The sequence below is a fragment of the Nelusetta ayraudi genome, unplaced genomic scaffold (assembly GCF_046127955.1).
Source record: "Nelusetta ayraudi isolate G7.1 ecotype Tasmania unplaced genomic scaffold, CSIRO-AGI_Nayr_v1 ptg000097l, whole genome shotgun sequence".
Taxonomy (NCBI): domain Eukaryota; kingdom Metazoa; phylum Chordata; class Actinopteri; order Tetraodontiformes; family Monacanthidae; genus Nelusetta; species Nelusetta ayraudi.
In genome coordinates this window covers 304,220-325,651 of record NW_027466147.1, presented here as the reverse complement: position 1 = coordinate 325,651, position 21,432 = coordinate 304,220, and the positions used below count along the sequence as shown (strand labels likewise).

General features: G+C 43.6%; 1 protein-coding gene across 1 annotated transcript in view; it reads right to left on the bottom strand.

Moving 5' to 3' along the window:
- The window catches only part of rxfp1 (relaxin family peptide receptor 1), a 42,465-nt gene that overhangs the window by 2,482 nt on the left and 18,551 nt on the right, over nt 1–21,432 (bottom strand). Inside the window, exons 3-17 of the mRNA XM_076048184.1 lie at nt 14,117–14,200; nt 12,219–12,324; nt 10,590–10,661; nt 9,810–9,881; nt 8,998–9,069; nt 8,724–8,795; nt 8,523–8,591; nt 8,242–8,313; nt 7,934–8,005; nt 7,305–7,376; nt 6,600–6,671; nt 6,020–6,091; nt 4,494–4,723; nt 1,215–1,625; nt 911–1,129 (exon numbers count right to left, since the gene is read on the bottom strand). Coding sequence (XP_075904299.1) covers nt 911–1,129; nt 1,215–1,625; nt 4,494–4,723; nt 6,020–6,091; nt 6,600–6,671; nt 7,305–7,376; nt 7,934–8,005; nt 8,242–8,313; nt 8,523–8,591; nt 8,724–8,795; nt 8,998–9,069; nt 9,810–9,881; nt 10,590–10,661; nt 12,219–12,324; nt 14,117–14,200 — 1,767 coding nt within the window. The remainder of the gene's footprint in view (nt 1–910; nt 1,130–1,214; nt 1,626–4,493; nt 4,724–6,019; nt 6,092–6,599; nt 6,672–7,304; nt 7,377–7,933; nt 8,006–8,241; nt 8,314–8,522; nt 8,592–8,723; nt 8,796–8,997; nt 9,070–9,809; nt 9,882–10,589; nt 10,662–12,218; nt 12,325–14,116; nt 14,201–21,432) is intronic.

Genomic DNA, 21,432 nt, shown 5'->3' with positions numbered 1-21,432 from the left:
AGTGGCGGATCGGCTTCAGGAGAAACGGCTCCCAAAATTTTGCGTGTGATGAACTCGGCACTACGCAAAAAATTCATCAGGGTACGTAGACGGGTGGCCCGCTGTCGCCTCACAGCAATAAGGCCGCGGGATTCGTCTCAACTAAGACGAAATGATAAAGGAGGTTTTAGGCTGCTTAAAAAGCAATGTCTGCTTTTGTGCATGTGCTTGAGCTTGTGAGCCAGAAAATGTTAAATTACATCAAAATGCCTCTTTGAAGCACAAATGTCCCTCGGCTTCAAAAATGTGTTTTTTTCAGCAAAAAACATGTCATATCTGTTGCTGCAGAGTTCTGATCAATAACTTAAAAGCCTAATGATATTATATCAGTTTTCAGATCTTAAATGTTACTCTGAGACTCTAGTGTTTCGGCTAATTAGTTCAAAAAAATAAATGAAAGATCTCTCCTCCCCAAATTTAGCATATTTAGCCCTGTGTTTGTAGCCTCTTGCAAAAACGCTGGATTTTAACGTCTTGTGAAAACTGAAGCTTTGTTGGGAAGGGAACGAAAACACTGGGGACTGTCGCTAACTTGGAAGAGGTGGCGGTGAGGCGTCACTGCTATTGTCAGTTTAACCATCTTTTGAAAGATTTAAATGTAGGACTTTAGTTTTGTTTTGTATTTATGGATTTTTGCACTTAATGTAGCAGACCACCATGCCACGCAAGTTCAACTCAAAAAGCTTCGGTCTAAATCTTTTTGTCCAAAGTGCAGAGGAAGCAATTTGAGGGTGTAGCCGAGGCCAGGCTTCAGCTGAAGCAAAAACAGGAAGTTGCTATTTACATGACTGCTTGGCACAACTTTATACCTTCTCCGGGCTTCTCCCCGCATGGATGCGGGTTGCCAAGTTGGACCCGATAGCCCACCCACCTGGGATTTCCACATGCAGCAAGGACAGAATCTTGAGGACGAAAATGGGGATCCAGCAGAGGGAGTCGGTGATGACAATGGAGAAGAACCTCTTGGCGATGGTCACCTCCTTCTTGATGTGGTTGCTGTACTTGGTGGTCTGAGTCCCCGTCCTCTGGATGTTGTAGAACATGCTCGCGTAGGACAAGACGATGATGAGGAATGCCACCAAGTTCAAGCCTGCTCAAGAGCACAGAGTCAGTCGGGAAAAGAAAGAAAGGATGCAAATGCATTGGAAAAGCAACGAGGGAGGACACGTCCTTACCCAGGAAAATGACAATGGAATAGATGTGAGCCCACAGCGTCTCCGGCTGCTCAGAGTGAAGCGGGAAGCAGACCCCGTTGGTGCCGTAGAAGTTGCGGAACAGGCCCTTGCAGGCCAGCGGCAGGAAGGCGACCACGAAGCCGAACACCCAGATCCCCAGGAGGATGGTGACGGTGCGCCGCCAGCCCGGCGTCAGGTACTGGAACGGGTAGACGATGCAGATGTACTTCTCCAGAGTGAGGTAGGTGAGCAGGAGCACCGACACCTCGGTGGACAGCATGGCCAGGGAGCCGATGACCTGGCACTGAACGCTGTCCATCCAGGCCTGAGCGTGCCTGTTGTACTCGCCGCGGAACTTCAGGTCGTACGCGCCAATCATGAAGAGGTAGATCCCCATCAGCCCGTCGGCACCTGCACAGAAGGAGGCGCTTTACCCCACGACATATTCTCCTCCTGCTGCTCTACAAAAGTATCATCCAACCCATCTCAATGTACCGCTCTCCCTGTTTTTTCACTCTGCTCACTGTAAACAACCAAAATAAACTTCTGAAATTATCACACACAGCATCAAAAATAATCAACCTCCCCACCTCCTGTCTGTCACATAACAATAACAAACAGCCCGGACCATCCTCTCCACCAATTCCTAACACTCCTTGGATTAGAATGGTGGCTTTCTCTGTGGTTGAAGCTATGCTCTGCGCAACTTGCAAGGAGGCTGCATTGCTGACAAGCCAGAATTCCAGTGTTTAGCCTTTCAAGCACTGCACACATGAAAGCACAGACACGAGGAGCTACAGGCTGCGACTGCCACATGGCTTTCACATATCTCTCCCTTCGCTGCCTTATGCTCGATCATCACTTTGTCCCAGCAGAGATTCAAATTCCATCTGTCATCAGGTTCTTGCTCCTGCCTTTGGAATACCATCACCAATTAATGACAGCCTTTGACACACTTATGTTTTGATATGGAAAAATTAGTTTCTTTCACCCCTCCGAAGCGTGGCGCCCATCTAAGGCAGTAAGGCTCCATCTGATTGGAGGAGGCCTCTCTATCTTCTCTGTCTCAACATCTTCTGAGGCTTCTTTTAGCGCCTCCAGTGTTAGGAATATCCAGAGACTAGTAACCTTCAGACATTATTATATATTCATATGAATGAAACAAGAAAGAAAAAATTGTGATGAAATTCTTTTGCTCTTCTCTGTAGTTGTTAGATTCAGGTTAAGATTAAGGGCTACCAGACTCTGGATCTGTAGTCAACCTAAACTTTATGTCCCAACCTTTATCCTTGTCAGCTTAATCCTATTTCACTTTAATAATAGGATTTAGACGCGCACAGCTCGCATATAATCCACTATTTTAAAAAAAGAAAGCGTCAAAGTATGAATTATATCAAGACCCCTTTCCGCCCTGTGTTCATTACCGGGGGCTCTGTTTTCATCTGGTCTGAGTCACTCAGGAATTAGTTTGCCGCTTAAAACGGTCGCCGCTGGCATTCTGGTGATAAACTTGTAAAGGGCAAGTTATTAAAATAAAAGCCTCAAGAAGAGATTGGAGATAACAACTGCTGGTGCGCCATCTGAGCAGGAAATATGTGAGCTCAAAGGTGACTGTGGCGGAGTTCCTCCAAGTAAGTCCCAAAAGATTTTCAATAGTGCCATCAGCAATCTACAGCGGGAGATTGATGTCTTACATAATTTTGCACTTAGGTTCCTTCTCTTTGTGCATTTATTCTATGTGTTTTAAAAAAAAGAAGTCTACACTGAATTTATTCAGCAATTCATCATGGCAGGAAGCTCATTTAAACATTAATTTATTTGCTTAATATGCTTTTGAATACTCAATCAACCAGCGACGGGGCTCCCCTCTATCAAGGAGAAGACAGCTTGCAGTCACAGCTAACTTGTGAATGTACGGTGTGCTTTGTTCTTCAAAGTAACCTTCACCCCGCAAGACATCCTCACAGGCAGCGTGTACGCAAACAGCTCTTATCTGTTTTTGCAGCACGCTGTATATATCTATTAATAGTCAACCAGACAAACACTGCCAACAGAGACATTTGCATTCATGCCAAGCGTTTCTGAGCAACTCCATTAATTACATAGAAACCTGATTAACAGCGAGTTAATTTAAAATTAACCAGTTTGATTATGGATACACTGGGTCTCCTGAGTAATTATACTTCAGCCGCTGCCACCAAAACCTGCGCCAATGCTGTGTGATTAATAATTTCTTGCAATTTGGATGTCAGTTTTTTTATTTAAAGTATTTTATGCCAGCAATGGATATGACTAGGGAGGAAGAGCACAAGCAGCTCACTTTGAGGACTTCTGGAGTTCCAATTCCAATGAACGCATTTAATTCTTATTTCCCTGGAAAGTTTTACAAATCAGATTTCAAGGAATCCGAGCATTTTCACCCATCAGATTCAATTCCGCATGTGAACTTGGCTGACACGGAGTTAAATTAGGTACATGCAACCAATTGGGCAGGTGGTACGACAAAGGTGTAATCTGTCTCAAGTAAGCATTAGTTCTTGAGCAGCTGTCATTATTAAAGCCACTGTAGTGCAAGGAATGATTTATGGTATCACTAATGTTATGATAAGGCAGTGCGGACTGAGGCTTTCAGAATATTTTACACTGAGAGTTTTCCATCAGGCTGCCTGACAGAGCAAACGAGCAATTGACCAAGTACTTAAAGGGATAATTGAACGTTTTTTTTCAAATTCGCCTACTCCGACAATCTCTATAGTCATATCAGTCATCAGCGGCTGTTGTTTTGGGCAGTGAACCATGCTGGTACCCCTAAAAACTCCTCAAATAGACAATCCAGCAACTCATTGTAACCTGCACATTGACCACGCAATGAAATCATAATATAACATTGTGAGATCGACTACTTTTTAAAACAAATGTAGATAGGTACCTGCCAGGCAGAGTGATTTCAAAAGTGCATGTTTAGTGCACACCTGCAAATCGCAATTGTACTTTGTCGAAATTTTAGAAATATCACTTTTATTTTGCAGCTAGTGACCGTCTAATAAGCTGCAGTGTGTCACTCCGTCCAGCGGTTCAACTCAAGAAAGTAGTTTGCAGTATTTACTTCCTGTGTCCTGATGTTACATAATCATTATTCCATAGCATGGCGAATGTGCCGATCACAACTTGTCCGCTGGTGTTGGATTGTGTGTTTGATGAGTTTTGAGGGAGGGGCACCACTACAGTGCCAAAACCCAAAGACACCTCCTTCGGTCCTCTGCGTCAAGAAGCACTTACAGCAGAGGGAGATGATGCACATGGCGTGCAGCTTGTTCTCGGAGCGGATGTACGAGCGCATGCAAATGACAAAGATGTTGCCGACGCAGGTGGTGGCGGACACCACCCACACGAAGACCCTCAGCACGATGTTGGCCAGCAGGTCCTCGAAGGACGAGATGCCGTCCGTGTTGGGCTTACAGCTGCGCACGTGAGGCGCGTAGCCGCAGTACTGGAACTTCTTGAAGTAGCTGCGGCAACAGGCGAGAGGGACAAATGGAGAGAGTGTCAGCAACAGGGGGCGACGCTTCTTGGAGGCGAGGTTAAAGAAAAGAAACCACAGAGCGACAGGGACTCAAAAAATAGATTGACAAGCCCAAATGATTTGTTTTTAAGGAACTGAAAGAGGCAGAAATGAACAAGACCTAAAGATAGTGAACAAAAATTACAAAGAAACGGCAGGAAAAAAACTTTCTGTCATTCCTGGTGGGTTTTGTAGGAAATTGCTGTTGCAGAAAAGACACATCTGGACGCTAGCGGCCAATAAAGTTTAAAGACAAGAAAGCAGAGAATTTCACCCAGACATACATGCAGTCAGCACTCTTAATACAAATTCATCCAAAGTTTGAGGCAAAATTAAGACTGATGTTTGAAATTCAGTCCAGCTAAAATGACAAAGCCATCTAAATAACAGCATCAACACAACCACTGTGGTATAACGCAGCACACTCAGTAGCTGCTGTAGTTGCTGCTTCTCCAAGTAAAAAGCACCAGCAGTGATACTAGCAGGAAACTTCATATATACAATATGCAAATAGCACACTCCATTTATGTAAGACGCAAATAGCCAACGAATAACGTTATTCATATTTGTCATATTTGTCGCCACCAAAAGTTAAAGGCAAGTGCGGAAAACACTGGAGCCAACTGGAGTCAGAGTGAAGCCTGGTCCTCAAAAACAATGTGAAATTTTTAGGTAACATTGTTCCAGTAGCCCAGTTTAATCCATGCACCCAAAACAGTTTTGTTTTTTTTGTTGTTTCTTTTTTCATACCACCTCCATACATGTGCAAAGAGGATTATAGGGCTAACAGGGGAGCTGTTGCTGCAGGCCGATGTCTCTTTAGAACAACTCTGAATGGCCGCTGTCAGTGCCGGGTGCCACAAATAAATTTTCTATTCAACTTCAACTGTCCGCGTTGCAGAGAAATGAATATCTTATCAAAATCTAAAAATAACAAAGATCCCTTTTAATCATATTCCTCAATTTGTCCCAGAGGAGGGCAAAGAAATGATGCTTTTGTGATTTGGGTAAACCACCCCTGCAAGATGAGAGATCATTTTATGAGCCGAGCCCGGAGCCTCTTTTCAACAATACTCGGCTGAAAGGGCATTTATTTTTCGTTTTTCCCTACGTGTGTCTGGAGCTGTTTTGCTAAAGAAAAGATGGATTACGCTAAGCCCGACTTCTGCATCCCTCAGCTGGATCAGACGCCCGACAGTTGCTTCTGTCTCAGGGCTGGAGATACCCGCTGTGTGCCACTTACATGTGTGTCAAGTACTTCAAAGGCTCGAACATCCTCCGCTGTATGTTTTCTATTTCAATTCCTTCGATGCTCCTGGAGAACACAAACACGTTTCATTTGTCTCAAAACACATATTATATAATTATATTTTTTCGTCAAAAGGTCCCATATCATGACAGAAAATCACTTTATTTATCATTTCTAACAGAAGAAACAGGTAACAAGAAAAGTGCATTTGCATTGCAATTGCTTCTTTTGCTGGCTCCGCTTTTCAGAAAGCGAGCACACGCACATATATCAACCCTTTGTGATGTCACAAAAGGCATCAATACCTTTTCAAAGTCAGTGACCACAAACCCCAGCCAGGTGTTTGCTTTGCCCTTCAAAACATGTGGAAGGTCTGACAAAGCATTAGGTTTTAGCGGGAGGTTGTAAACAGGCGGATAAATGTGCTATTTTCTCTGCAAATATGGAGATTGTGGGGGGTAATTAATCATGTGATGCCACTACTGTGGAGTATGGTATGGTCAAAAATCGATATGTGAAAATGGAAAAAAGAATTGGTTCATAAATCGCTGCAACAGCAGCAACACAGACTCACAGTGACTTGAGTTTGTCCAGCTTGTCGAAGTGATCCAGCTGCAGCTTGACGATGGGATTGTACGATATGTTCCTGGGGAGGAGACCGGCGTGAGACATCGTAAAAAATTTAACTGACGGATCAAATATTGCTGCATTTTTTCCCCCTGAAATAAGACAGATTGGTGTGACGTCTCTCCTGCCCTTTCTAGCGCGGCTCTTCTTGTGCAGTCATGTCTCTTCTTGAATGAAATGGGGTCTTGAACTAAAACCACATCTCTCATTGAGAGGGAGCGTAAAGTAAAGTGCCATATTTCCTACTAAACCCGCTCAACAACTTCCTGTTTAAAATTACATCTCTTTGAACTTTGACACTGCATTAATGCATGAATGCCTTTTAGATCTGAAATGATGATGATGTTACTTGTGAAAAAATGGGAAGTCCTTAACGTCTTTCAAAAAGTTTTTTGCCCGTGAACTTTAGCTCAAAGTGTGTGTTTTCTGCGCTGCACTGACCTCAAGGCTGTTTGATCAAGACTTACTGGAAACAAGCTGCATGTTCAACTCCTCTCTCTGAAATCCTCGCAAGGCTTCAGAACTAAAATAACTTACAAAAAGCCCTCTTGCTATTTGTTGCAATATTTGCAACAGCTTTGTGATGACTGTCTGAAACTCCTGCATCCCCGCTTGTTAAAACCCTAGTGCGGCTGGCGCAAACAGAACTCACAGTTGGAGCAAATCCCCGAGTAAGACGAAGAGATTGGGCGGGATGGCCACCAGTCTGTTGTTGGAGAGATCTCTGAGCAGCCAAAAAAGACAAGAAACGTTGGCGTGTCTCGTGCAGGCAGCTCTCAAAAACACAAACACAAGCTTCTGGAAGTTTTGACTTGATGACAACCCTGCAACATCAAACTCAAGAACAGAAGTAAAAACTTGTCAGAGAACTCTTTTAACTTTGCTTTCACAAAGAGAAGCTTCCATTTCAGCTTTCATTGCAAAACACGAGCGCAAACCTTGCTGGATCTTTAAGCCTTCAATTCGGAAATTTCTCACAGGAAAACGTCAGACTTTGTGTCTGTGTTTCCACTGTCAACTGCTCTTTCACCAAAAGACATTTACAAACTCAGCTCTGAAATGTCACTCATCCACTTTGTCAACCTTCAACCCGAAAGTGCTTTCATCCCCATAACCAATTAGCTTCCCATTTGACAGAGCCGAACAGAAAGTGACTTTTCCAAGTTTAAAAAAATGACCTGCAATGGGGGGGAAAGGAAGCTTCTCTCTGAGATGGCTAAAACAATTCAAAAAGTTAAGTGACAAGTGCGGGAAACCTTCCTCCAAAATATCGTAACTCACAATTCTCCGAGCTTCTGGAGGACTGAGAACGCCTGTTCATGTATGTGGCTGATCCTGTTACGCTGTAAAACCCTGAAAGAGATTTAATTGGCAGCGACAAAAGAAAATTTCGCTTCAGCCAAAGACATGAATCATTAGAATTGTTTCACAGCAGGGGCGATTCGCATGCAGAGCGGCAGCCTCGTTTCCAAGCATAGCACGGGAATACAGTCAGAGCTCAAATCGATTATTTATTCATTTTTTTTTTAAAAAAAGAAAAAGAAAATGTTGCATTCGCCGTTGAATGAATTATGCAAATGCACACTTACAGAACTGTCAGCATGGCGCACGAGCGTAATGAGACATTTCCGATGGATTCGACGAGATTTCCTTCTAAATCCCTGCAAGAGCATGTTGGGAAAGGACTCACACACACACACACACACACACACACACACACACACACACACACACACACACACACACACACACACACACACACACACACACACATTCAGCAACACAATTGGAATCCATCCAATATATTCATCAAAACACATGGATCCCATGACGGCAAGACAGCGTTTGATTTATTTGAGGTGGGACTCACAGCCAGTTCAGTCTGGGCATCTCTCTGCAGATGTCATCCAGGCTCGTCAAAGAGTTGTTCAGCAAAACCCTGTCAGCCGGAAAAGGCACAATTTCCCCCCGAGCGTAACCGAAACATTTAGTCTGACCTCAGTCAACCTCTATAAAAGGTCTCTTAGATAGCAACACAATAAGATAAAGTGTAGAATGAACAGCGACTCACAGCAGGACGAGAGAGTTCAGGCCTGAAAAGGTCAAGGAGGATATTTGATGGATGTTATTATTTTCCAGGATCCTACATAAAAAAAGATGAACTGTTTCAGGCTGATTTTGCAGAATTGATTAAGCAGAAGCTGCATTATGCAGCGAGCTTCATCCCCTTTTGAAACATCGACCCAAGCAAAATGTAAACCATTGTTATATAAAACAAGCAGAGTGTTTCAAAAGTATTTTTCTCATTTGTATTCAAATGCATTTGTTTACTGTATTAAACATACAGCCACTCAAGCTTGTGCAGGTCCTGGAACACGCCTGGCAGCAGGACTGATATCTTGTTATGGCTCAAATACCTGCGAGAGGGAGAGAGAAGAGTCGGCTGTAAATGTTGTGTATTCGGATTTATTTATATTTCTTTTAGAATAATAAAACCATCAAAAACCGAAGACATAATGCACACAATTGATCTGCTGTTTATTTGGGTTCATGTTTACAGTCGAGTCAGAGTAGGAAGTGACTGGAATGAAAAAATGACTTTTTGCCATTTGAATGAATCAAATAAGAGGAAAAGGTGGAGCGTGTGGTGAGGACGTCTTAAAATGAGTCATTCATCATTAAAAATTTGCACAAAATTGGAAGCTAGGTTTTGTAGCGCAGCATCCAGCCACACGTGTGTACAGTTTTCATAAAAAAGTGGCTGCACAGCTTAACGGTCGACATTAAACACGTTTGGTGTTGTAAACACGAGTGACACCGCGCTATTTAAGATCACTACTGTGATGACAAGCAAGCTTTGATTAGAAGGTCACAGAAAATAGGATTTACCCGTGCAAACAGACACAGCTCTGGCAAACACGTAACCACGCACAACGCAAAGGTGAATGAAATCATAAGATGTGTTTTGATCCGTGCAGCGCATGCAGCTGCAATGGCAGAAACGAAAGCAACTGTGTCTTCTTCAAAAGAAAGGGGCAGTGATGCCTGAATAAACCAGTTTCTGCTTCGCTTTATCTTTTCACTTCACGGGTCTGCATTAAAACTGAAGTAGTGCAGTAAAAACAACAGAACAAAACAGAACAAACAAACAACTTACAGCCTTGTCAAATTATAAAGACCCCTGAACGCGTCGGGACTCACGACTTGAATTCTGTTGTGCTGCAGGTATCTACATGGACAGGAAAAAAGGACAGGTTGTCACCAGGAAACGGGCAAACCTTGAACATCTTGGCTGCACACATACATACACATGCAGACAATAATACAAACACACACACACTCAACAATTCAACATCACCATTGGAACCCTTCCAATACATTCATCAAAAAAGCATGGACCCTATGATGACAACAGTGTTTGACACCTGGCTGGGAAAAAATAACTTGGCAATTTAAAAGGACGGGAGTCGTTTGTCTGGTGAAATACGAAAACTATTCTGACGATTCTTCACGCACGTCCTTTTCAAATCAGGCTGCGAACCTGCGGAGCGGTGAAGAGAGGCCGAGAGTGACACAGTCTAACAGCTCTTCGCAGAAGAACAGCTCTATTTCTCCAGCTCCCGCTGCCGCGGCTGCAAGAGATTGATTAACAAGTCGAGCCTGCAAGACAGTGGCCTGTTTTCTGGAGGGGAAGGGGCCTTCTGTCAGTTCTATCAACAGCAAACAGCGCTATTGACACAAATGGACTGTTTAGCATCTCTCACTGGAACACACATCAGTGTCGTGATGTGATAGCTGACATCAATTCCAACAAGAGTGTATCGTGCTCAAGGAGGTGATGGGGTCCAAATGGCCACCTTTCCATTTGATTTAAAATCATCGAGTTAACATGAAAATTGAATGTTTCTATGCCGCATGCACGAGGAGCGGAACTCACAGTTTCTGCAGACTCCTGAACCTTAAGAAGGCGTTTGCTCTCAGTTCCTGGAGCTGGTTCCTCTGGAGGGACCTGTGGAACGGCCGTGGGTGTTAAGACTCACCAAGCGGAGCTGAAATCGCCCTCAACTTGTCCACACATGCAAGTTTCATACAGTTTCTTTAATCGCAAAAAAAAAAAATCTCCCGTCACGTGGGATGTGTTTTAAAGCAATTCCCATTCGCAGGCTGTCAGCAAATGTCAAGCTCACACCTCGGGCGAAGGACGGCGAAAAAGAAAAACCCTTTTTTTTATTTTGAATAGAATATACATGGAGCAAAGCGTCTTGCTCTCAGTAAGCTGCCATCTGACTTACTTTCCACCTGACCTGCTAGGATGTTACCATAGTGACGCCCCTGAACCACGACTTCACACACCAACATATTTTGTGTCCACCACCAACCACTTGCCAGTCGCCATCCGCACGGCCCCTTTTCTTTTTCTTTTGAAATTAGAAATGAAATTCATTCGGTTCATGTCCACACCATGACCATTACCATCACCCTGGATCATTTCATTAAAAAAAAGAACATTTTTTTAATTAAAGTACAGCTAAATGAGGAGGGCAGCCACGGTTAACGGTCTGATGCGTCTCCTCCGGAGATTGGGCTGTTTCTATGGCAGGAGGAATCAGGAGGAAAAAAAAAAAAAAGGTCTTAAGGGCCGCCTGTACCCAGTCACTTCTACATCATACAGTGTTTTACCAATCTTCTTCTATATCAGCAGGACACAGCATACAGTATATAAGAAGGTAAGGAATCACAGCATGTTTCCTCCTGCAGCCTCGGCTTCTCCCCCCCCCCCCCCCCCCTCGGCCGCCGCCTGCAGCTCTGCGCCGCATTGCAATCACGTCGTCATGTTTGCGGATAAAGATCGTCATCACTGACAGACGTATGAACAAGGCGAGTTGCCGTCGGCTCGCGCACACACTTCCTGTCCCTGCATCGCGAAACGCTTGCCGCCTATCAGCGGGCAAAACGGGGTTGGTCGGGGTCCTTCACCGAGGCCAAGAAAACATATCTGAAATGAAAGATCAAAGGAAGTGCGCTATCTGTAGCCCGCTTGCCTCTGCCAACAAGGTGCAGGTGATTCTCAGCAGGGAGGCAGTGCAATTTAGTTGCCCGTAAAATGTTCATAGTGCAGCTCGTCTAATGTCTGTCACGGCCGTGTCTGAAGAGGAACTTTGCCACCTCAGACGTACACAGTGAGGTAACATCTGAGGTCACTGTGATCTTGGTACCATTTAAGAAATAAAAATTTTACAATGTTGCTTAGTATGTCACGTTTGATTCATTTTTGACCAAACCCACAGCCTTCGAGCAGCTGGTGCCCTCCGCGGAAAACTACTGTCCAGTCACCCTTTTAACTTCCATGACTGCGGCCTTAAAACAGCCGCTTTGACTTGACTCACAAAGAGCTTCCATTAAAGTGTTGAGCCAAAGGTACAGTCAATCAGTAGGTCACAATCACCAGTGACTCGGATGGGAGGTGAGCAACTGGCTGACTCTGGTTTCCCCTCCCGCATCCGGATGAAAGCCTCCAAGCGAGTCGCTTGAGATTAAAACACGGTGAAATATCGGTTTTACTCACATCATGGTGACATTCACGGCCACCGCCGGGACCTCTTGGAGCTGGGCGTTGTCACAGACCAGCTCCAGGTCTTGGCACTGGCAAAGCTCCGGAACGACACCCAGCACTGGAGAGACGGCAGGAAGAGAACGTGACTGGAGTGAGTGTCAGCAGGGCTGCACATTTCTAGGTACACACCTGCCAGGCTGAGGTGCACACGCAGATAATTAAAGGTCCATGATTTGCACCATCACTAAAACGACGTTGTTGAAATGTAAAGGTGGAGACGGCAATGCCGCACATGCTTCTCTTTCTAGCAAACAGTATTTTTGAGTGCTGCAATGGTGAACTTTCCCAGGTACCAAGACATCAAACTGAAGATCTGAATCTTTAATCCCGGTTCACAAGCAATATGCCAGCGCTGCCTGTTCAGCGCGTCAAAGCAAAACTGGTGAACGCATCCGGTTCCGGACGCTCCTCGTGCAGTTTTTTTTCTTTTATCTCTTTCTATCTTTGGCAGCTGCAGCCCAACTGGGGGTCGACAGATAAATCTCAAACATGATTAACATTTAGAATTCTAAATCAGGGAATTGCTGATGTGAATCAGGTGCTGTCAGAAAAAAGGAGCAAAACCACAGTGGGATGTTTCCAGCATCTACATCCCGAGTGCCCATCATCCACATGAAAATGTAAATCCTTGTAATGATTTTAAGTCAAGCACCATCATTATAATTGGGCTGTAGAAAAACCCAGGGGAGAAGTGAGTTTGTGCAGGATTCTAGATATGACAGGGTCCTGCGGTGGAAAATGAAGCATCAAAGTTATTTGAGTTTCACACCCTGAAAGGTGAAGAAAACCAAGCCTGAACCGCCGGCGTCGTCCAGCAGCAGCTGCTCCATGTCACTCTGCACTCTTGAACCCTCCTGTCCTAAGCCGCACTGGAGAATGTGAATTACTGTCTTCAGCCGAGATAAATTGGATTCTCCCCAGCGCCAACTAAGAGCTTAAAATTAATTTGTTTTAGTAATTTGGCTGTTACGACACATTCGCTCCTTGAAAACCACAGAACTGCCTTTTATGTACAAATGATGTGCGTTGCATCACAGAGTGCCATATGGCTGACAAAACTACTCTTAGATAATGAAGGTTTTTAAAGAGAGGTAGCAATTAAAAAAAAGAAGCATCTGAATTGTTTGGGTCTTCATGAACGTCATCATTGAAAGCAAAAGCACACAGGTGTTGTAATCATGTGGACAATTGCACCGTGCATGCACTCCAAATCTTGCTCTGAACCGGAAGCAGAAGGGGAAAAAAACTAAACAAGTTCTTTCCAACGTCACTCTTGGTTTTGCTTGAAATGTTGTTTTAAAATTTACAGTCAACCTCCCATGTTTTCTTTTTAAAAGAGTCAACCTTTGCTTCAGAACAAACCTCGTGAGTCCAGTGGCTCAGCTGCTGCTGCTGCTGCTGATATGAATTGAATAGTTTTATTGTTATCTACACCAGATGGACTCATGCAACATGCCTGCAGTTTGCAAGCGCTGTGCCAGCAATCGAGCCACAGGTAGGATTTGTACATTTTCTCAGCTGTGAATCATTCTGTCGCCTGTGTCAGGTAATAACAAACAACTCTACGCCACCCCAACTCCCCCACAACACCAAGACGTAATCAATCTTTACGACTGCCATCCAGTTGTAGTTTGCAGCCCACAAAACCGAAAATGATTCAGCCGAGGGCAGAGTCAGAGCACACATTAGGTTTATTCCACGCTGTCACTCAGCTCAACTGAAGCGAATATCAAGAATAAAGAATATACGGACAGGAACTCTTGAACTCAAATTTGACCTAAATAGTCTGTTAAGAACACTTTACACGGCAACTGTTTCATCTGAAACGTCTTTGAAAGGTTGATACTCACAGCATACATTTGACTTGGTCGCAGTGTTGTGGGTGGGCATTCCGAAATACTTGTCGAAAAGATGAGGCCACCCATTGTTATCCCCTGCCAAGGAAAGAGAAGATGTGGACAGTGAGTTACCCAAACTCTGCCGCAAGCAAAGATCTACAGTAGTCGATTCTGCAACCCGGCGGGGCATTGGGCATGAAAGGCTGAGAAATTGGCGCATGCAAAAATTCCCTTACTAATACTTTTTATTACCACAAATACACTGTGTAATTCTTTCCTTAATACATGTTCCCTTGTATGTCATTGCATCCAAACTGGCGTCCGTAGTTAAGGGGACATAACGTTACCAGGAAGTAGGCGGAGTTAGCCTCAAACCTCAAACTATGTACTGACAGCACTACCAAGATGGCAAAGAACCCACATGAGAAGACGGTGAGGGCAGACGACAAAGCTGTCCTCTGCTTCGAGTTAGAATACAAATCCTCAAAGCTCCATGATAAAGTTGACTGGGAGTCGGGCCAGTCAACGCTGGCTGACATTTTGGTCAGATTTTCTGACTCAATGTCCCAGTCAGACTACCCAGAAGAAAAAAAAAAATTAGAAAAGGAAGACAAGTTTCACTCGGCACACAATCCATGGTCGATCCAAGAACACCATCAATTATTGTCCAGCATTGTTTCCTGCTAATTCTAGTGTAGAAGATTTCCTGCTGATCATCTTTTGTAGCATTAACATCGATTGTTGCCCATGTCATAAGTAGTTTTTATGAGTGGTCTTCTGCGTCTCATGGCCGGCGAAGGTTGCGGGGTGATTTTTTTCACAGTTTACGCGAAGCTGGACAGGGTCACGTTTTCAAACGTTCCCACCAGCACGTTTTTATAAAATGTGCAATTTAGGTGAAAACGCAGTTGTTGTGCCCTAAGAAGTAGAAGTGTGCACTGCCCCACTAGCCCTCCGGGGGCACTGGTGGCACACTTGATTAGGAAGGGTGTAACATCCTTGGCGTTTCTCCCCATTAGGTTGAGCCAAGGAAGATTAGCGGTGCGTTACATTGCGGTGAGATGATGAATGGCAGCCATTAGATTTATCTGCGTGTCCACTGGGCTGCAGAGTCCGAGGCCAACACTTGCTGCCAACACTTGCTCTGTATTCTTGTAGAATAGTTGCCCTGTCGCCAAATCAATGAATCCAAGGCGTACATCCGCTATCAATTGCAATTAATGGAGCGTTCTAATCGAGTTTTCTAATCCGTGGGGTGCTTATCATGATCCATAATTACCCTGGCACTATCTGAGTTGAGAAATTATACCCTCATGTGCTAACTTACAGAAAACGCAGGGGCATGTAACGGTATTAAAATGAATGATACGGTAACACACTGGTTACTAGTCTGTTCATCGAAAAGTCTCAAAGCACTGAGTGCTTCCTGGGCTCATAAAAATTATGTTTTATTGAGGTGGAAAGCGATTCACGTAGTAACAAAGAGAAAGAAAAACACAAGTTACTCTCTTAAAGTAATGAACGTGTCTTAATTATAACGGCGTGTTTATCTTAGCCTTACTGAGAATATAAAAAGCCCAAATAAAACAAGTCCTCCACCAATAGGAAGCTTCCACATGTATGTCCACTTGACCATCCACCCACTTGATGGTCAATTTCTTTTGTAGATATGGAAATCTGTGGAAAGAAATGAAGAATTGCTGCAGACTAAGTCAATGAAAGCTGCAGCTTGTCTCGATGAGTTCACTGAATATATAATAAAACAGGTGCCGCTGTAATATATTCATATATATATATATATATATATATATATATATATATATATATATATATTTACGTATGAACACTTTCATGAAAATCTTTTCATAAGACCACATTGGAAGCAGAACTTGTCTTGCTGAGGCGTTGAGGGTTTGATTGTGTGCAGCACGCCGTTATAATTGGTTTGCCATGTGCACAATTTAGACCGCGGGTTGCCAGAATCGGGTAAAAGGTGGGAAAAGATTGTGAATACTGCGGTTTAAAAAAAAAAAAGGAAAGAAAAGCGGTGGTGCTTAGCAATATGGGAAATGTGGAACAATGCCAATTATTTTAAAAACTCTGTTTTTTAAAGAGACACTGTAAACCTACAAATTCAATCTCAGGATTAAGTCAAACGTCAGGCAACAGCCAACAAGCAACAGGTAGTTCATACAATACTGCAAGCCCTTCGTGATAGTGTATACAAGGCTGTTATTGCTAACAACCACTGGATCTTTATTTTTGTGTCCAGTTATTGATTCCTTTAACGGGTATCCATGTACACGAAGCAGAGGGGCTGTCACTAGTGCAAAATTAACCCTGAGGTGGCGATTTCAAAGCGCTTTTGCCCAGGTCCCTGGTTCCCTGTTCTGAGGCTCCTGGTTCAGACGGTCAATATCTAAAGTGCTGCTGTGTTTTAGTCTCTGGATCCATAACGTTTTTCCTGAAACTAGCGCAAACGTGGTCTTTTTTTTTTTTTTTTTTTTTTTTTTTACCACAAATGACCGTCCAGACTGAGCGGGCAGTGAAACTCCCAGGAGCTCATGTTGCCATGTCTGACGTTTTCTGTGGCCCAGCAAAATTGAGTTCTTTAAATGGGCAAATTACCGAAACCTGTGCACTCATGAGACCCCGCTCATTAAGCACAGCAGTCGTGCTGTACAAGGGATTGGAAGTAACCACCAAAAGGTTCCCTTCTGCCTATAAAGTCGCTCCACCCTCCTGTTATGTTGCGGGTCAAATTGAAAACCTGTTTTAAAGTTTAAGGATCTAGGAAATACAGTTAAAAATATTTTTTCAGTATGAAACTTCTTCTGCTTGCCTTAATTAGTGTAAACAACATATAATATGAAAATGTTTTTTCTCACATATTTGCAACCACCCCCTACATGTTTATATTACATAGATACTGTTCGGGTCAATTTGACCCGGCAGTCAAAATGGAGGTAAAAGGGTGTCAGAAATGTCAGACTATATGTTCTTTCTTTTCAACTGTAAGACATATTTCACCTTAATCTCTCCCCCTCTCTCTCTCTCTCTCACACACACACACACCCACACACACACACACACACACACACACAGGTGCAGGTGTTATGATTTTTGATGAGAACCATTTATGTTCTCGCGGGAAGACTCCACACACACACACACACACACACACACACACACACACACACACACACACACACACACACACACACACACACACACACAGGTGTCGGACCCATTTGTCCGACCTCCCATTAGTCCGACGAATTGCCCTTTGGTCCAACCTCCCATCAGGGTTAGGGTTACACTTTTGGTTAGGGTTAGGAGAGGTTGGACCAATATTATATTAACTTTATTTGTATTGCGATTGCTTATTTTGCTTGTCATTTTGTTCATTTTTGGTTCACAAACAGTGCATGTATGTAAAACAAAATGGAACTGTTATGTTTTATTGTTATGTAGAACTATTGTGTTTTATATGTTGGTCTTTCAAAAGTAATAAAGTGGTGAAACATGAGAAAAGGTGCAAAAATGCATTTTTTTTCAATGAAAAACGATTGAGTTTTCCTAATTGAACCATTACCTGTTAGGGATAAGGAACACCATTGCACTAAATATTGACACAATAGTTAGGAATGGAGTTAGTAATAAAATATCAACAATGCTTGCTAGGATTTCTTTTGTTACTGACATCTTCAGGAGAGTTAAAAATGCACCGGGTCAAATTGACCCGGGAACATCACTGCTGTTCCTCACAAACGAACATAACAGGAGGGTAAGTGAGAAAAATTATGTCAGCCACAGCATGTAAGAAATGTTGTGGTTGCTGCTTCTCCTGAACTCAGGGTCATGGGGGTACTGGAGCCAATCACAGGTGTCTTGGCGGGACTTGCGCATCTCAACACTGAGACTGAGACCAAAACACATTAGACCTCTGCCTGCGTACACACAGTCACTCCCGTTTGAATTGAAAACTGTATATTGAAATTGTACCTCAAACTCTTCATTGCTAAATATAGCCAGGCTAAACAGAACTTATCAGACTGATCTACCAGCAGCGAGCCCCTTTCATAGCAGGGGCCTGCAAATAAAGACTTTTAGACAAGGCTCGATGGAGCTTTTGCTACTTCGGTACCAGAAACTTCAGATTTCCAAAGTAGTGCCTGAAGGGTCTTCTCAGAAAACTGTCCTCAAATCACTTGAATGCTGCGTTCATATAGGCCTGAGTTTTGAGGTCAGATCCATCCTGAAAAAGCTCCATTGTGAATCGATTTAATCTGGTCTGAACATGAACAGACCAATCACAATCCTTTGAGGCGAATTGGGTGGTACTGAGACATACTGAGAACAGGAAGCCACTGCAAACCTGCCAAAAGCAACAGCTTCAGTGTGGAGTGGTTGGAATTCTCTGGATTACTAGAACAGAAATGGGCACTTCAACAAATTTCTCTGCTCCCGAAAATAATTCCGTTCATGCCAATTTGCGGCAGTCGGAAGCCTTGTACTGTTACTAACTTACTGAAATGGCAGCATAGCAAACCTGATTTGCCCATTTTAAAAGTAACAGAAAAGAAAAAAGAAGCCAAAGCTCGGCAGCTTGGCTTTGTCAGTGAACTCAAAGAGCACAGCTGGGCGCATTACAGTGGCCAAGGGATCATTGATGGATGACGGGTCCACAAGCAGTTGAACGTTTACATTTTAAACACCCATTTTACATCTGTCATCCTCTTTGCGTTTCATTGCCGCTGTCCCTTTCATGAAATTTTTGATCACGTCCGAGGTAAAGCAGGAGAAATCAGAAAAATCGACACCCACAGGGGTTCCACTTAATCCTCACAAGCTGTTCTAATCTTTCCTCAGAATGTCCTTGCCTTATGGGTGTGGTGCCAAAACTAAAATGTGACATTGCCAGGGTTGTTAGATCTAAATCTAATTATACCTGCCCACAAAATCCATCAAACAGTTATGTTTCAGATTTGCAACTGACGTGACAGGCAGATCTTATCTGTTCTGTACGGTGCATGTGAAAGGTCACATGTGGTTGCCTTTCTTTGGTCTCCAACCCTTTCTCACTTCACTATGTTGAGGCGGGTTGGCAGTATGGCTCGTTTGCATAAGTCACAGCTGAAAATTAATTAACGCAAGAGCTTCAAATTCGCCACGGATGGAAGTCCTGTTTGTTGCACCAAACTGCGTCCAAAATGCATTTTTTCCCCCATCCATCTTCCACAAATAATTACCTTCGAAAATATGGTGACACGCTTCACATTATTTTCAGTCAACAGTCTAATTGGAGCGAGATGCGGCTGATAAACCTCTGGGGATAAACTGATTAGACTTTAGCCGCATTTCCTCTGAACTTCTGCATGTGAAATTTGAGGGCAGGCTAATTTATGACTTGCTGTTGATGTGCGTCACAATTTAAACGAACCCTTAATAAAGGCTCAAGATATAACTGTGTTGTGGAGAGACTGACGGCATTGCGCAGAAGGCATCTGAGGGAACATCTCAGCGAGGCCTTCACTTTGTTTTGATTCACGATTCAAAAAGTTTTCATTCCATCCGTCTTTGCCCACAGGCCTCCTTCGACCACCTGCCACTTCCTTTGGAGAGCAATGAAATTAGAAAAAAAAAAAAGACACCTACTTGTGAACATACACAAAAATGAATCCGATATCACAGGGGCCCTTCTCCTCCTGGCAGCATCCTAATCGGATATCAGGCCTGACTCCCCTGCCACAAGCCTTTGCGGTGACTCCGAGTCCTCGCAATGTGGTTACCAGGTGACAGCTGAGACACAGTAAATGAAGTGGCTCATGATGTGGAGAGGAACAAAAATAGAAGGTAAAGTCCTGCACTCGGTGCTTCACCTCTTATCTTTTAGATTTTTTTCTAAGTGTAGATCCAAAGAAAGTACCTGGCTTGAAAGATATAGCATGCCGGGTTTAATGGGGCTAAAAGCCAGACTGTCTATGATGTGCAGCAGACACGCAGCGCAGAGAATGAGACTTGCACGGAGGCTTAACGACTCCCGCTGACGTCGGAGGGACAGGGGGCTGTATTCAGGGCGAGAGCACCTCGTAACCTGAGGCTTTTTCAGCCGTATATGGGAAGAGCCTTCTCCTCATCCACGTCTGTTCTGCCTGCGTGACCTTTTTGGGGATTCTTATAGACGCAGCAGCCATATCAGCGTGAGTCAAGTAGAGGATTTGGTTGTAGTTTTCATCTCAAAATGCCCTGTTAGATTAAAATGGTTTTATATTACATGCTACGTGTGCCATGGTAGTGACATGACATGTCGTCTGGGGCTATGAGACTTTTCATGCCCAAGAAGCATCATCCAAAACTGATTGTGGGTGTGTCTCTATGCGCTGGAAGTGATACTGCCCAATATTCTGTTCTGACATGTTATTTTCCACCAGAGAGGGCTGTGAAATCACCGGTTCAACGGGGAAAGCAGTGTGCGCTGCGCGATAAGCAGAAATATATATATATATACAAATTGGCACTTCACCTCTTATTTTCCGACCTTACAAAAATGACAAATGTGGGACAATCTCTGAGAGGAGAGTTCTGCCACTCAGCTCTGGCAGAGGCCAGAGTTACTGCCTCTGCGGTTGTAACTCTGTAGAGGCCCGAGTTACTGCTGGATTGAAAACAGTGGCAGTGTGCAGTTCCTCAACATGGACACCGTCCAAGGCACTCACGGCTTTTTGTCTTCCTATGTTTGACTTTGGGCACATTTAACTTTGTCGTGTTTGACCATATCTAAGCAGGATATGAAATACCTATTAATATTCTTTGCTGTTCCTTCTTAATTTGCTACTAATGACGATGGCAATTTATTTTAGCTAATCCACAAAAATTGTTTTTCTAGACGCACCGAGAAAAAAAAAAAAACAACTTTCTTGTTCATTCTAAGTTTCCCAAACACAAATTGAATTGCAAACCTGAACTGAATGTCAATGCAAATTAATCAAGAGGTCGAGGGCTGGTCAGACGGAGTAATTCAGAAGAGAAAAAGCATAAACTCATTTGGACATTACGTGAAGGACATGCCAAAGAAATTGTTTGGTGCTGAACAGAAAATGAATTTAATGTCCTAGAGAACTACTTCCAGTGTATAAACCGCTGCTAAACTTCACCTGAAACATTTACTTTGACAGTTTCTTTGTATCGTTCATATCTGGACATACAGTAGGGCATATCTGACCACAGCAATCAATTCTTCACAAGTGTGACCACACGTTTGCCACAAACTGATCCGACTCAGGCAGAATATGCGTCACTGCCGCACATATGGCCAGAGTCAAAAC